General features: G+C 33.7%; 1 protein-coding gene across 1 annotated transcript; it reads left to right on the forward strand.

The window, feature by feature from the left end:
- Nucleotides 1-2,928: 2,928 nt before the first annotated feature.
- Nucleotides 2,929-14,988, forward strand: LOC140792506 (hydroxyacylglutathione hydrolase 2, mitochondrial-like). The gene is made up of 8 exons (XM_073143550.1): nucleotides 2,929-3,070; nucleotides 5,155-5,340; nucleotides 6,496-6,699; nucleotides 7,518-7,641; nucleotides 9,874-9,974; nucleotides 14,141-14,215; nucleotides 14,299-14,397; nucleotides 14,601-14,988. Exons 1-8 carry the CDS (start codon nucleotides 3,017-3,019, stop codon nucleotides 14,745-14,747), a joined length of 990 nt encoding a protein of 329 aa, XP_072999651.1. The 5' UTR covers nucleotides 2,929-3,016; the 3' UTR covers nucleotides 14,748-14,988.
- The last annotated feature ends 877 nt before the right edge of the window (nucleotides 14,989-15,865 follow it).

Genomic DNA, 15,865 nt, shown 5'->3' on the forward strand with positions numbered 1-15,865 from the left:
ACCAAATAACCAAATAAGATAATTAAACTCAATTCATTGAGCCTAATCTTCCTTTGATGTAATCCAATCTGATCCGGTTCACATAAGTTAAAACATTAAGTATGGTAGTATTTCATTAGATATATCCCTAAGTCTCTTCCATTAATATTTTATTAAAAATTCTGATAGAAATAATCGTATACCTCTTAGTAGTTTCTACCATAATTTTTCAAAATATAAATATTCTTTTATTCCTACTTTTAAAATCTACGAAGAGGAAGAGAAAAGTAATAAGGAGTAATAATTTATAGGGCAAAATATAGTTAATCCTAAAAATTAAGGCGTTAAATGAGATCATCAAAATTAAACATAAATAAACAGTGAGTTTTAACCAAACTAGTCTTGTTCCAATTTATTTTTACCAAAATAGATTATTCTTCAAACATATTATCAAATAAAGTCTAATTTATTTTAGCCCTAATAAGAATGCTGAACTAATCATTGTTTTATTTCTTAGCAAAAATACTATGTTGAACTGTTTAATATTTTATGTATATAAATCTTTTTAACTTAATATTTTCGCAGTTAATGAAAAAAATTTACTTCACGATAAAAATACTTGAACTGATTAGTGTTTTTAAAAGTGTCAATTAGTTTAGCGTTTTTGTTAGGCTACAATGTCCATATTTTTTTTTCTTGGGTCGTAATTAAATCCAACCACGTGTCGATCTATCGCGGTTTAAACTTAGCGATATCGTGACATCGAATCAATAGCTATCATTTATTGACGAAGAAATGAAACCAGACGAAGGTTGACCTATGCCTATCATTGGTAGCTCACAACTCTTATTATTTATTTATTTATTTATTATCTTAATAAAAACTTAATTTGCCACACCAAAAAAAACCTCTAAAATTTTGCCTATTAGACCCTACATTATTTATTTATTATCTTAATAAAAACTGGCAGGAGTAATAAATAGCTGGTTCTCTGGCTCTCAGATCCTTTTTTCATCACTTAAAAAAAGCTTATTTTGTTCATATTATCTAAATTTAGAGAATTTGAGGGCCTTTTCTATTTTTAAAGAACTGCTTTCTTTTAGCCATCCACATCAAGTTTCCTATATAGGCCAGGCACCTTTAACTGACAAAATGGCCAGTTTCTTTTTCTTTTCTTTTTTGGCTTTTGACCAAACTAGCCCTCTCCTAATTTAAAATTATAATTATTAGTAAAATACTAAATTTATCAGTGTTTTACTTTTAGATGAGTCTAGCATTTTATCTTCATAGTAAACATGCTGAAGACTAAAACTTAGTTTTAACTCATAGTCTTTTTTTTCATATCTTCGTAACATTATATTTTATGACTGAAATAGATAACTGAACACAAAGCAACGATGCTATAAATTTTTTTCTCTTTATACTTTTATCTATATATTTTTTGTTTGAGATCCGATTAAGCTTCGATTAAATTCATTACACTTTTTTTATCATCTTTATATAATATATCATACGTCTAAAATAGACTATTGGTTACGGAGTTATAATTTTCTGAACTAAGTAATTCAATGTCTTCAATAAAATATTGAGTAATTTAATGCTTTTCGCAGTAAAATATTTAACTGTTCCATGTTTTAAATGGAATAGATAGTCAAAATAGATTATTAACTAAAATATTACTAGCAACCTATTCGAATGTAAGATCGTCTTCATTTGAACTGCTGCTACTAGGGTGCGGTTGAATGACCAAATATATCCTTTGTATTTTCGTCGACTTTGAACATTTTTAAACATTTTTTAAAGTGTGTTTGAATGGCCAAAAGTAAACCTATATATATTTTAAACGATTTCCAAAGTGCATTCCAACGCTGATCGAACATCATAACTTATTTACTTTAAATTAAAAAGAAATTTAAACTAAATGTTATCATTACTTATATATATATATATATATATGCTCATTTACATAGATAAAAATACTTAAAATATTTTATACATGTTTGCCAATATTTAAAACTACCAGATAAAATCACTTTTCCCTCTAGTAAAATGCTAAACTATTCACTATTTTTCTTTGAACAAAAATACTGATAAGATCATCATTTTACTTAGAAGATAAGATACTGAGTTCATCTAAAATTAAAATCAACGCTACTAACTGTTATAGAAAAATAGACTAATTTGGGTATTAAATTTGGGATGCGGTTTATTTCGGTAAATAAAGTTTGAATGAGAACTATTTGGTTAAAAACTCAATTTTTTTATAAACAATTTTTACTTTTTTTTTAAAATTTTCTTAATAAAATCCTAATTTAACAACAACAAAAAAAAAACCAAGAAGCACAATCAAAAATCCCGGAGATATGATTTGATTATTTAGGCCGATTTAGATATCTGGGATAAGATAATTTATTCGAGATAAACCCTTTTATATTTGAAAAATAAATTGCTAAACAAGAGATAGGGAACCGAGATTGAGAAGAAACATATAAAAGAATTTAATTGAATATCTTTATAGATTTCTATCAGGTAAATACTTCAATGCCCCTCTAATTATAATCTTAATCTAATGACTATAATACCTAGTTTTTATATCCCGTAGTGATTTCTTCGTAGCGATTTTAAAACCACATTACGTAAATAAAAATAATATATTAGTCAAGAAAATTTAATTACGCGTGCTTAATTTTTGAATTTTACTAAAATTTATTTTTCTTAGTTATGATTGTGATAGATATAATTATGAGTTAATTATAAAAGATATTATTTGATACTAAATAATTTAAATTTAATTCTTTGAAAATAGACTTAAATTTAAATATGATTCTCTACCTCTATCTGTTATTAAATTTAATAACGGATTGAGATTGAAGAGCTCTTATTTTTATGCAAAATTTTTATTATTTCACCTGTGAGAGGGTAAATCCGTCAATTCCGATAAATAATTGTGTTACTTAGTCCAGCTCCAGCTCCTCCTCCTCCTTCTTCCATAACTTTTTTTTTTCATCTCCCTTTTGCCCCCACATGCCAAACGCGTATGCTGTCCAAGGCCGGGTCCTCCATGGCTTACTTCGCTTGCTCCTCCTCTAGGGTTTGCTCTCCTCCATATCTCTCTGCATGCGTATCTCCTTACAATTTAGTCTCTAATTCTTCTTTATTGCCTTCTCGTCTAGATTAATCCGTAGCTCGACGCATCTCCATCTCTTTCACTGAAAGAGATAGTTGCTTTTTGATTCTCTTGTATCAGTTTTTTCCTTTATTTGGGTTGAATGCGTCGGAATGGATGTAATTGATGGTGGGATCTGATTCCTTTTGTGGATTTGGAACTTTGGGCTCTGATTCGTTCTTTGGGACGTTTTTTATGGAATTCACAGCAGAATCTGTGTTCCCGTCTTTTCTTACTTGTGGTGACCTGGAATATCATGATCAGATGTATTTGTTTTTATTTTATTTTTCCTTAGTTGTTGTTGGTCAGTAGGCGTACTCATCTGGTTTTGTGAAATTTTGTACTAGAGAGGTGATGCTGGGATTTCTGGGGATGAAATAAAATGACAAGAAGGTAGAATTGGGCTATGCATGGTTTTGAGACTGCTAGGGAAGGTTGTAAGTGTGATGGAAGAAAACTTTTAGAGGATGATGGGAAGACTGGGAATCTTATGGGGTCTTAAAGATTTAAGATGGGGAAAGAAGTATAATTTTTAAGAGTTTGACCTAGGACTATGAAATTTGTTGTGGATCTTAGGCAATATAAAGACCTGAATATTCATACAGTGACTTTAGATAAGTTTTTGTGGAATTCAGTATGATTTGACAGTGACATCTCTGTCCTGAACCATCTTCACAATGTTAAAGTGTAACGGATTTCATATCTAGTTAGAATTCTGGCAATGTAAAAATAATTTCTAACCTTGTAATTTCATAATCAAAGATTCAAACATCATGCTAGCAACTATGATATGAAATTGACAACTTGACTGATTTAGTCACGAAAGTTGATTTTCAAAGTTAACCTTATGTCAATGTAATTTAAGGAAAATTTCATCCATAATGGAAATTTTTAAAAGAAAACATTGACCATTGTCCTTCCTTTGGTTTGGATATAGATCATGGATTAAGAAATAATAAAATATTACTCTATGATAATTTTCTTAGGCTTCTTTCTATCTCATCCAATTATCATTTGGTTCTGTTGGTCAAGCTTCAAGTCACTAACTCACTATCCATGCTTGACTCTTATTATTGAGGATTATAATTAATTAAGTCCTAGTATAATGTTCCTCTTACCTTGAGATGAGTTCTGATGCATGATCTCATTGTTCTTTTCTTTCATACATTCACTAATGCATGGATAAGTTTACGATGAAGCCCTCAACAAGTAACTGTGAAAAGCATCCAAATGCACAAGGTCTTGCAAACCTTGCTTTTGGAGAACTGATTTGGACTCTGCGCGTTAGACATCTATAGATTCTTATGACTTGTTGTTTCTGAATGTAGTCAGTTCATTGGGACATGCTGTTTAAGAAGATTTCAAATAATTTAGATGTTCCCTATGTTTCATTGATTAAGAGCTGCTGAAACAGGCTTCTTTAAATGTTCTAGTCATGTATAATGTTTGGTGCTCATGAAATAGGAAAGAGGAAACTGGTGTACATTTGTGAAACTGAGAAAACCTGTCTAGTTATCTGAAATTAATTTTTCTGTCCATGCATAAATTTTTCCATAATTATCCATACCAAGGGAAATTAGTTGATGTTTGTCCAAGAACTACTTGAATACTAGAAATGTTGAAGTTAGTTACTAATTTTTCAGAGACTTCATTAATTTGCCTTCTTAATAATGTAGCTTATTGGACCCTAAGAAGATGTCTATAACAGTTAATCCTTTTCTCCATTTGTTTGGTAAGTTGATTTCACTGATAGTGCTTTTGCCCAGCGGATATGTATATCCGCTTCTCTGTTTCCTATGTTATAGTTTCTCAAGTCAATTTCTACAGTATGAATTATTGTGTGGTTATTAAATCTGTATCTCCATCCATTGTGTCATATGTATCTCCAATTCTCCACAGTCCATTCTTTGCAATATCTCTGAGCATAAGATGTTGATAGATATATTTTGGAAACCATGATGGGTTGAATTTATCTTCTATTTAAACAATGATAAGACTTCTGTTTTCAGGTGCGAGGGACACCATCTATGTGGCCAAACATGAGAAAGCAATGGTTTGGAAAACACTTGTTATACAGTGTGGGAACCCTATTACTTACTCCTATAAGAACTGTAAATGGAGTGATTCATTTATTTGGTGCTGGTCGGTCTTTGTGCAACATTACTAGTGTGGCATCCTCATTGCAAATTGAACTGGTGATAATAACTACATTGCCCATTCTTTTCTGTTTATTTTGATTTTCCTTCTATATATTAAGAATGAGTTGTCCATTTCCCTGCATTTGGTTGGCATGTAACTCAGTTTACCGATATTAGTTCATGGTTGACATGCACCTGCATTGTATGTGTAGCTTCTCCTATGTGTTTAGTTTCTTATTTGTACATATCTCACCCACTGGGACATGCAAAAGGAAGAAAAAAAAAACCCTATACCTCCATTTCTATTGAGATCTCTATTATATAATGCATTTAATACAGTTAGCTACCATCCTTGATTTCCAATTAGATCTTTTTCCTAGCCATATATTTAGATGAAGACAAAATTTGAAATCAGAAATCAGAAGCCCTAGTCTTTTTGGAGAAAAGCCCATTAATTCTGGTTGGTAGCTTGCTGATGCTTCTCTGATCTGCTTTATATAATTTGAAAATCAGGGGGTTGCAGCCCGCTATTTGAGCTTGTTGTCATTTTTTTGTATTGTTTGCACCAAAGTTCCCCAACAGTCCCATCCACAAATGTTTCATAACAAAGAAATTTTTAGGCTACATGGATGGAGTATGGATAGGACATAGGAAGGGTACTTTGAACTCTTCTCTCTCAATCAGATCTCCCTAAATCTCCTCGTTTCCCATCAGGTCCATGTGAATTTGCATGTGCTCAACACAATTCTACTCAATAAAGAGAAACTGTTGTCACTTATAGTCAGTGAAATGCGGATTTTGATTCAGTCTAGTTTCCAGGCTTCAGTTGACCAAGCCACCTCATTAATATGTAGAAATCTATTATCTATCTACCTTGTGATTATCCATCTTTCTCTTTCTGTCACAGCATGCTCTAATCATATGCTCTCCAGAGTGGCAGAAGTTTTTCTTTTAGGAGGGATTGCTACTATCCTGATCTTATATATGATACACCAAAATATCTGCAGAAGAAAAGGAATTTTCCTCTTATTTTTTTATCATCTTGTGTCTTGAGAATGCTGAATTTTCTTCTTTTTGCTTCTGGAAGTCCAGGATGCATGAATCTGCTCTTACGTTTTTCAATAAATTTTTTAGGTTTCTCTTCCTTCCGGAATCCTGTTTTCTCCATCAGCTCTAACAATATCTCTGTTCTGTTTCTCCTTTTCCCTCAAGGTGCCATGCCTCCAAGATAATTATGCATATCTTCTACATGATGTTGATACGGGTACAGTTGGAGTGGTAGACCCTTCTGAAGCTTTACCTATTATAAATGCACTGCAACGAAAAAATCAGAATTTGACATATATACTAAACACTCATCATCATTATGATCATACTGGTGGCAACATGGAGCTAAAAGCAAGATATGGTGCGAAGGTATGGTAATTGTCCTTTTACTTCCCTTTTTCTTACATACAGTAGACAAAGCGATGATGATTTTTTTACCTCCACTGAATCATCCTTTCTGTTTAAAGTGTCGCTTATGTCAATTTAGCAGAAAATGGTTACTTGAAAGCATATATTTGAATTCTTAAATGTTGGTCAAAATTTTATGTTTTATTGATAACGCTTGAAAGATAGATGGTTACTATTACTAAATGGCACATGAGTAATGGATTAAGTTGTAGATTTTATATTTTATTAACTATTGAGAACATATTTTCATTTGAAGTTTCTAAATATTGTTTATTATATTTAAGAACATACATATAACTGTATAAGATCTTCTATAGAGATAAGTGTATCTTACAAAAATAACCAAGAATTATAAGTTTGAACAGCGAGCATATGAGATATGAATTTTCTCTGCCTGTTGACCATGTTATTTTTGTATCTTCTACTAACAAAAGAACTGATGCAATGGTGATCTATATGGCTTAGTGAAAGCACCATGGAATTGGTTATATACTGTAGTCCTATATGTTTAACCAATATGATTGTGCTAAGATCTGACCATTTATGGTCTAGGTAAAAAATAAGTCAGTGGAGGTACACAACCCAACAAATATCATACTTCCACATCTTTATTTGCTTAATCTTTTTCTGCCTTGAGATCTCAAGCTTTGAACTTATAAAAGGAAAAAACTTGCTGATCTTGGAGAAAAAGAACAGTGATGTTATTAGTAGTCACATTGTTTTGATTGGTTTTAGTTTCTTACCTATTTTGATATTTTCCTTCTAAATGCTGAATATAGGTTATTGGTTCTCGCAAGGATAAGGACAGAATTCCTGGCATTGATATAGCTCTTGATGATGGAGAAACGTGGATGTTTGCAGGCCATCAGGTGCTTGTAATGGAAACTCCTGGGCATACTCAAGGTCAAACACTAAAAACATCAAGAGTTAAAAGGATTACAACTTGTCATCTGGATTTGCTATAGTTTCCATATAAACAACCATTGTAGTTATATTTAGATTTGCATTCTTGAACTTAATGGAGATTGCAAAGGTTCTAGACTCTATATCCGATGTCAAAGAAAGTTTAGGTCTTTTGAAGGATCTGGGAAATTTTTAGCATGATTTTCAGAACTTTTTGTTTTTGTTGGATGTTATAATTTTCTAGGGATCCTATTTGTAGTTTGTCATTTTAGAAACTTGTCTCTACAAATGTGAATTTCCTGGTATTTCATGTGAAACTGGAAACTAGCAAATCTTTTGGAAATGCCACGAACTCAAATGGAAAAAATAAAAAAAACCTAGAATTTGTATTTTTCTTGGATTAGGGTTTTGATTATGGCATTATGCACAGAATTAGAAATTGGGCTCGATTTGTTGGAATCATAGTAGAAAAAGGTTGTGGTGGCCAAAATGGCTGCCCTGGTTGTGGCATCATCACAAATTTGATCTTCCTTGCTAAGCTATTTGCTTTGGTCATCTGGAATGGCATCCAATTTCATGGCTAAACAGTGTACCACTATACTAAGCCAAATCAACTTTAGTGCTTAGACTTTCATCTATCAGCATAAGAGCTAAGAACAATACTCTTAAAGTTTCTTTTATAGGTAGGTTTTGCTTCTTTTATGTCTTTTCGAGTGATTATTTGCTGATGTTTATTTTATAAGTTGAAACAGATTAAGATTTCTGGTGTATGCTATTCCATATTTTTCTGGAACTTGTATTCCTTGATGTTACCATCAGTTATAAGTTTTGATCGTCCACTTCTTGAACCTTGTAGGAGAACTTTCACAACTATTATGATTTATGTATAAAATGCATATTTTCTAAGTCTGCTTGTCTCAGGGCATTGCCTTCTGCTGAGCACTGTAATCTCTATTAGTTGAATTCAGAACAATTGAAATCATTTTACTTGTTTGGTTTGGTTCCATTGAATGTTATTTTGGGTTTGAATTGCATGCTCCATGCCAGTTCCTTATCGCCTTTTTAAAGGGGAGCATTTTTATATTCTCTGTGTAATTTTAGCCAGCCTGTGTGGGCCCCTGTGGCAAAACAGCATATGTTATTTGACAGAGGGTGTGCCATCTCTTTTTTGATGGCTTACCAGCACTCTTGATGACAATCTCATTGTTGTTCCCCCTGATTCTGTCGACACTTCTTAGTAGCGTTAAATTGCCTTTCGAATTGGATTCAGAATAGATGATCTATCATAGATCATATATCCTTCCTTTTTTTTTTTTGCCTATAGATATATAATACCAATTTTTAGATTGACATTTCCAGTTCTGCACTTGAGGCGTTTGGACTTTTGCTAATAATTCACTTGAATCTCTAAAGTGAAACATGAGTAACCTTATTCTGAATTGCAAATATCATTTGGAGGCTCTGTGTGGATTCAATGCAGTGATTAATGAATTCATCATTTGGTTCATTCCTTTTTTCTTTTTTATTTTGAATCGCTAGTTGCTGATCCAACAGGCTGATTGCTCAAATTGTTAATAAGGTGCTTTCTCAGCAATCTTTTAATGCTTGTTGCATAACCAGCTGCACATGAATGCATTTACTTTTAGGTATAGTATATTACAAGTTTACAACCACAAGATTGTCAACAATTTAGGATGATTCTTACATAACTTTACATGCATCTGTCCATAAATATTTGCACTATTGCTTGTTCATCCAAGTCATACAATTACTTCACTGAGTGCCTAGGATTGAAGACAGCTTTTTGTTTCATCTTTAAGAGATCATATTTTACCTCCAATAAAGATCTGTTGTTTTTTTAATGTGGCTTAGGAGCTGTTAACAGTTTGTATTGTCAAAGCTTGATAGTTATGATGATTACTACCATCATCATTAATTACATTTGTATTCTAGACCCAATTATTTGTACTTTTAACGATGGGTTTGTCATCTTATATTAATGTACCCTGTTCACATGATAGGGGCATTTATACTCTTTAAATTTTCCTAATATACAAATATCAGCCAGAAATTTACTTGAACACTTCATTGATAGTTCTTGTGTAAGATGCAAGAAAGAAAGCCGCAGATGATTTGTAATTATATGGGGCAATTATAACAAGAATGTTCATAGTCTGTACATTATCTTCTACAACCAATTTCTCTAATACTTATTTGTGTAACTACAAACAGGTCATGTGAGCTATCATTTTCCTGGATGTGGAGCAGTATTTACAGGGGACACCTTGTTTAGCTTGTCGTGTGGCAAACTTTTTGAAGGAAACGCGGAGCAGGTTCTTTTCATATCTATTTGGTGTTATATTTTGTTAGAAGTATCCATGTGCTCCAATAGTATTGAATATCTTTGTCTGCCTGCAAACTAATATCTCTCTGTTCTCCAAAGATTCGATAGCAAAGAATTGAAATTCTAAAACAAGAATTGCTTGATCAACACGGAAACAAAATGTAGCCGACTTCATTGATTCCTAGTTTCTATAAATTTTCTAACAAATAGAGAAAAGTCAAGACATTCGACATTTTGTGTCACGATCCGAAATCGGAATCATGACCGGCCATGTACCTCAATACGCTTGAGATACACGAAATCTTACAAATACTTTTTAAGTACACAATGACAAGAATAAATAAAAGAAAAGAATTTGATTTATATAATTTAAGCCAATTGTAATGAAAATAATCGATGTCATCATTATTGTGTCTCTAAACAAATTGAATTAACAAATAGTTTAAAACATAAGACCAAAGGAACTGAAAGGTAAATGAGTAGGTTCTAAGTGGAGGTAGGGTCTCGGTGCATCTCGCTTAATGGCTACGCTAATTATTACTTAAAATATTAGAAAATGAAAAATTCATGAGCAAACAACTATAACTCACTTGAAAGCCAAATAAATCTAGGATTCGTAGTGTTAAATAAAATCCAAATTCAGCGATATAAAATGATAATCCTACTAAGCATGTTCTTAAAGTAACAATAATAACGACAATAATAATAGAAAGTTATAACTTGTAACATACTTAGTTTCAACATACTGAAATTTTTCTCAATAATAATAATGTTATTTGTCTCAATTAGGTCTATACCCTGTGGATCCACATCAACTAGAAACCACCTCGAGATGACGCTCGAGTTTTTTCCTCATAGTTGATTCGGTTAGAGTCATCAGGAGATATCAACATATGAGAAAAGCACCCTATCTCTTCCACTAATTGTTAAGAGAGATTAGAGTCACTCAAGAAGTCTTTTAATCTATCCTAGGACTGTTCCCTTACCCCGCCAGAGTTATTTAAGAAAGTTACCACGGTGATCTAAAATAAGACTTTTCCTTGGACTTCTAAATAGACTTGAGTCACCATAGAAAGTCACAAGCGATTTATACCGGGACTGTTCTTTAAGTCATGCGAAATACTAGTCATATTTTTCTGACTAAATTTTGCAATTTGCACGAAGTATAGGGATGCACTGAATTTTATATTTTGCACACAGAATTATAAAAATTTAATTTGCACACAGAAAATATAATAAATAATTTGCCTAGGTAAAAATACGTAGTCAAAGAAAAGGTATGAGATGCAATATGAATAAATATGTGAGTGAACCTATTCACTTAAGTCCAGATAAAACAATTGGAATCTCTAAGCTCTAGTCCACGTGCTAAAAATCATCACTTTTAATAATAAATAATAATAAAATTTTAAATTAAATGATATTAAGATTTCTAAAATTTAAAAATAAAAAAATATTACCTATTTGGGCCAAAACAAGCCCAATTGGTTGGGCTAGGCTGCAGTTGGCTCGCAGCCCACCCAACTACGCACTTAAATGGATTGGGCTAAAGGTTCAATCCAATTAAGTTAACTGAATCGGGTCGGGTCCCTTGGATTCGAATCCAACCTGACCTGAATCTAATAACTTAAACGAAGAAGACGAGACTCGAGTTGTCTGAGTCTGCCTTCTTCATCCCGAAGGGGGATCGATGAGAGAGAGAGAGAGAGACACCAACGATCACTATCACTGGCAATTCGCAGGCTGTGCCTGCATCTTACTCACAGTCTTGACGACTTGAAAGAGGAGAGGAAGACCAGCTATTGCGACCGACGGAGAGGTCTTCCATCCATGGTGGATTGCAACCAAAACCACGAAGGCTCCAAAGTTGAACATTTATTGCACGAGGCCAACGACGTGAAGCTTCTAGTGGAGCGGTAGCAACCCGAAGCCGCCGACCGGCGTGATTCGTCAACGGAACCGAAACCTCACAAATTAGGTATTTCTAATCCACCCTATTAAACTTAAGTTAAATTTACACGGTGGGAGAGAGCTTACTAATGAGTGTGGTGGACTGCAATTGCTCCGGCAGTTTGATCCCACGTCGTGAACTCGACGGTGAAGAAAGAAGAAGAAGATGGAGATGAAAAGAGGGAAGAAGAGGGTTGTGGTTAATGAAAAAGAGAGGACTTAGGGTTTAATTTTATAGAGAAAAATCCAAATCTAAAATAGATTTGGATTCGGCCGAAAAACTCGTGGCTGCTCCGTTGCGTGCCGATTAGGGAGAGAGTGAAGGGTGTGCACGTGCAACGCACGTGTGCTCCAAGAGAGATTTTTTTTTTCTTTTCAATTTTTAGTTCTTACATTTTGGGCCCTATGGTCTTTTGGTTGTGTTTAGCCACTTCAATAGATTTGATCCGTTGTGTATCCCTAGTGTATGCATTCATGGGATGAGAAATCTGTTGTCCTGCCTGAAACTATATTCAACATTAGACAGTATTTAGTGATAACATATTCGGTCAAAGATGAACAATTGGTGCCTATCTAACAGTGCCAGATCTTTCACCCTCTTATTGAGTGGAGTAGTAGACACTGGCCCTAACTGGCCCGCATCATTGATACAAATCGGATCATATCAAAAGGAGATTAGGCTCAATGGATTGAGTCTAATTATCTTATCTGGTTATTTGGTTTAGTTAGAGTCTTAGTAGGTTAGAAGTTTATTTAATTAGCTAAATCCAGCTCTGCGCAATTTTGAAAAAATATTCGTAGAATATTCTACACATATCCAAATAATATTAAATTAGTTGGATAAGGTCGCCAATCTCTAAATCTACTTCTCAAGATTCATAATCTATCTGTGACAAAATGAAAGCTTAATTCGAGAGGTAATCGGAGAAGATAAAGAATACTGATTTAGTTGGTTTGTTAGGGTTTCATATTATTTTAGGACTTGTTGGCTAGCCTCTATAAATATGTGGATGGCAGCCAACTTCATTATGGAATTGGATTATTGATTTCTTGCCTTCTATTTTCTCTCTAGACTTCTCCCTCCCTCTTCACCATCCTTCCACATCTACCGTTAGCAAGGCTTCTCCTAACTTCTAATCTCTCTCGACTGTCGAGCCATCCCTCTTCTTTGGGATCTCAACCACTTCGTTCCCTTCGTTTACTTCCTTTAATCACTTCCACAATCCACCCTCATTTCCACACCCATCCATAACCCTAACATCCACTCCACCCGTTACCACCACCATCACTCACATTATTCCATATTTTCGTCCCTGCTACAGTTCGAATATGTGAAGGGCGTAAATACGAAAGTTGTAGATTTGGAAGTTACGGATCCAACCCAATTTATTTCATAATTTTCTGACTACCGGAGAATATTTGATGAATATTTTTCCACAGTTGCACGGACTGCTTCTTGCAATAAATTCAGATCTTAAGAAATTATTCCGTAGCCGATCTTTTGGTTCCAGATCCTATCAATTTGGTATCAGAGCCTATCAATTAGTATCAGAGCTTAACAAATTGGTATCAGAGCCTATCAGTGGCGTCGACAAAAGGATTTGTATCAATCATATAGGCCCTTATTAACTAGTTTAACTTTACAATGTTGACGAGGGTAAGTCTGTTACTGCTGCTCTGGCAGTGGTTGAATCACTTGGTAGAAAAAGCAGTTTAATAATTTTTAATTTAAAATTTCGATAGTAGCTGACAGGAGAATTATGATACACCACTATTTTGGACAGAATTTACCTCTTATCCAAGAGAGGGAAAATAGGAACTGGTTACCTAATGTTTAAGTTTCAAGATAAACCCAAAGTGTTCACAATATCAGGCTAAAAGGATGGTCATGAGTGGTCTTTTGATGAGTTTGTCTGCGATGAACATTGCTTGGATCTGGAAAATGCCAACTGATGACCGAGTCTGAGAACATAATGTCACGTGGAGCATTGTTTAGATTCTATGGCAAATTGAGACTCCAAAAGAGACGACAAGTTCTCAAATGAAGCCCTTTGGATTATTTTGTTTGACGTAAACTTATTTTTGTGACAAGGTTACACAACTTTCATCACTGAATGTCACCCACATTGCTGGACCTGTCATAGTTTGTTTCTTATTTACTTTCAGTTAGCAGGTGACCAATGTGATAATCTTTTTCTGCTGCAGATGCTTACTTCACTCAGAAAGATTATGTCTTTGCCAGAAGAGACAAAAATATACTGTGGGCATGAATATACACTGGTGCATATTTCTTCATTTTTGAGTTTGCCAAGACTAATGTAAAGTTTTGATGCTGCAATTGAAGTTGCAATTCCTCATTACAGAGTAATTCAAAGTTCGCCTTGTCAATAGAACCCAAAAATGAAGAGCTCCAAGAATATGCAGCATATGTAGGTCATCTTCGCAGTAAGAAACTGCCAACGGTATTTACCGGAGCTCCAATCCCTTAAATTCTTGCCATCATGATAATTATATCAATTATCAAAAATATGCAAGCTTGTTCTATTTGTTGCATTGGTCAAAGACAAATTATTTCTTTTGTTGCAGCAAGAGAACTTGAAAAACATTTAGCCACATCCTTTTGACATGTTTAAACTCTGATCCATGATTTCTGCTGCTTATGTAGATTCCAACAACAGTAAAGACGGAAAAACAGTGTAATCCATTCTTGCGCACTTCCAGTCCAGAGATCCGGCAAACCTTGAGAATCTCAGCCGCTGCAAGTGACACGCAAGCCCTGAGTGTCATCCGGCAAGCAAAGGATAAATTTTAGTTTCTTATATTTGCAATTTGCACAGGGTTGTAATATCCTAGGGGAGGTAAATCCATAAGATTTACATGATGTTATCATGTATGTAATATGCTATGAGAATCTGTTAGTGCTGTTAGTTTTTACATAGCAGGAGCTTGTCAGTTTGGGTCATTCCTTTGATTGCCCTATTCTTTGCAGAACAAACAAATTGACTGCAATTTCTCATTATAATATTAAAGATATTACTCGTAAGTTTATTTCACGACTGGAACTACTCTACCATTTCCTTGTGAAAGGAGAACAAAAGGGATTCCCTTAAATGTGCTGAAAAAATATTCTCTTGAAATAATGGAGAACAAAAAGGGTGTTAAGTGAGGCGTGGAGGAAGGCGAGGGGGAATGTCAAGAGAGATGAGGTGGCACATTGGGCATGCTTCATCTTTAAATAGAAGTGTTTGTATGAGGAATCGTTTGTATATATATATATATATATATTAACTGTTAAATTATTCAACGATTTTTTATAACGTGACAGTTAACACGGGAGTTTGATGAGTAGGTTAGAACGGTGAATAGATTTCTAAGAAAAAATATCCATTTTAGTCAAAACCTCGCTTTTGGTCATGCTTTTACACAAAAAATCAAATCCAGGTTGGTTGTTTTAGCTGAACTTAGGTTGACTAAAGTTTCTACTCTCTTGGTTGATTTCTAAAGTGTTTTTATTGTGATTAAGCTTGCAATGATTTTTTTATGAAAAATCTATAGCTAGAGTAATTCATTAACTTTCAAAAATATACCGAGGTAGCCTTATATATAGAACAGAGGTAGAGATAGAATTACAATTTTTTAACACAAGTTTCACACTTGATTTATATAGACATTACTACAAATGAAATGAAAGATCAAGCTAACGAGCATAAAAAAAAAGGAGTGAAAGCATGCTCTTGATAGATTCACAAATCCATAGTCTCAACTCAAAGTCAGGTTGCAAATTCAGTTAAGCCAGCAAGCTGTGGAACCACCTCGTGAAACCCCAAAGGTAGGAAGATTGATAAATCACTAGGCTAATATAGATAGAAAATTAAAGAAAAACTTGCATAATTATACCTATAGCAAGGGCAAAATAAATAAAGGAAAATC

Source organism: Typha latifolia, chromosome 7 (genome assembly GCF_019914945.1).
Source record: "Typha latifolia isolate L0001 chromosome 7, TyphaL0001v2, whole genome shotgun sequence".
Taxonomy (NCBI): domain Eukaryota; kingdom Viridiplantae; phylum Streptophyta; class Magnoliopsida; order Poales; family Typhaceae; genus Typha; species Typha latifolia.

Coding starts and splice junctions, on each gene's coding strand:
- LOC140792506 (XM_073143550.1), top strand. CDS start 3,017: ATGCTGTCCAAGGCCGGGTCCTCCATGGCTTACTTCGCTTGCTCCTCC. Junction 3,071..5,154: donor TCGCTTGCTCCTCCTCTAGG/GTTTGCTCTCCT, acceptor TTCTGTTTTCAG/GTGCGAGGGACACCATCTAT. Junction 6,700..7,517: donor AAGCAAGATATGGTGCGAAG/GTATGGTAATTG, acceptor TGCTGAATATAG/GTTATTGGTTCTCGCAAGGA.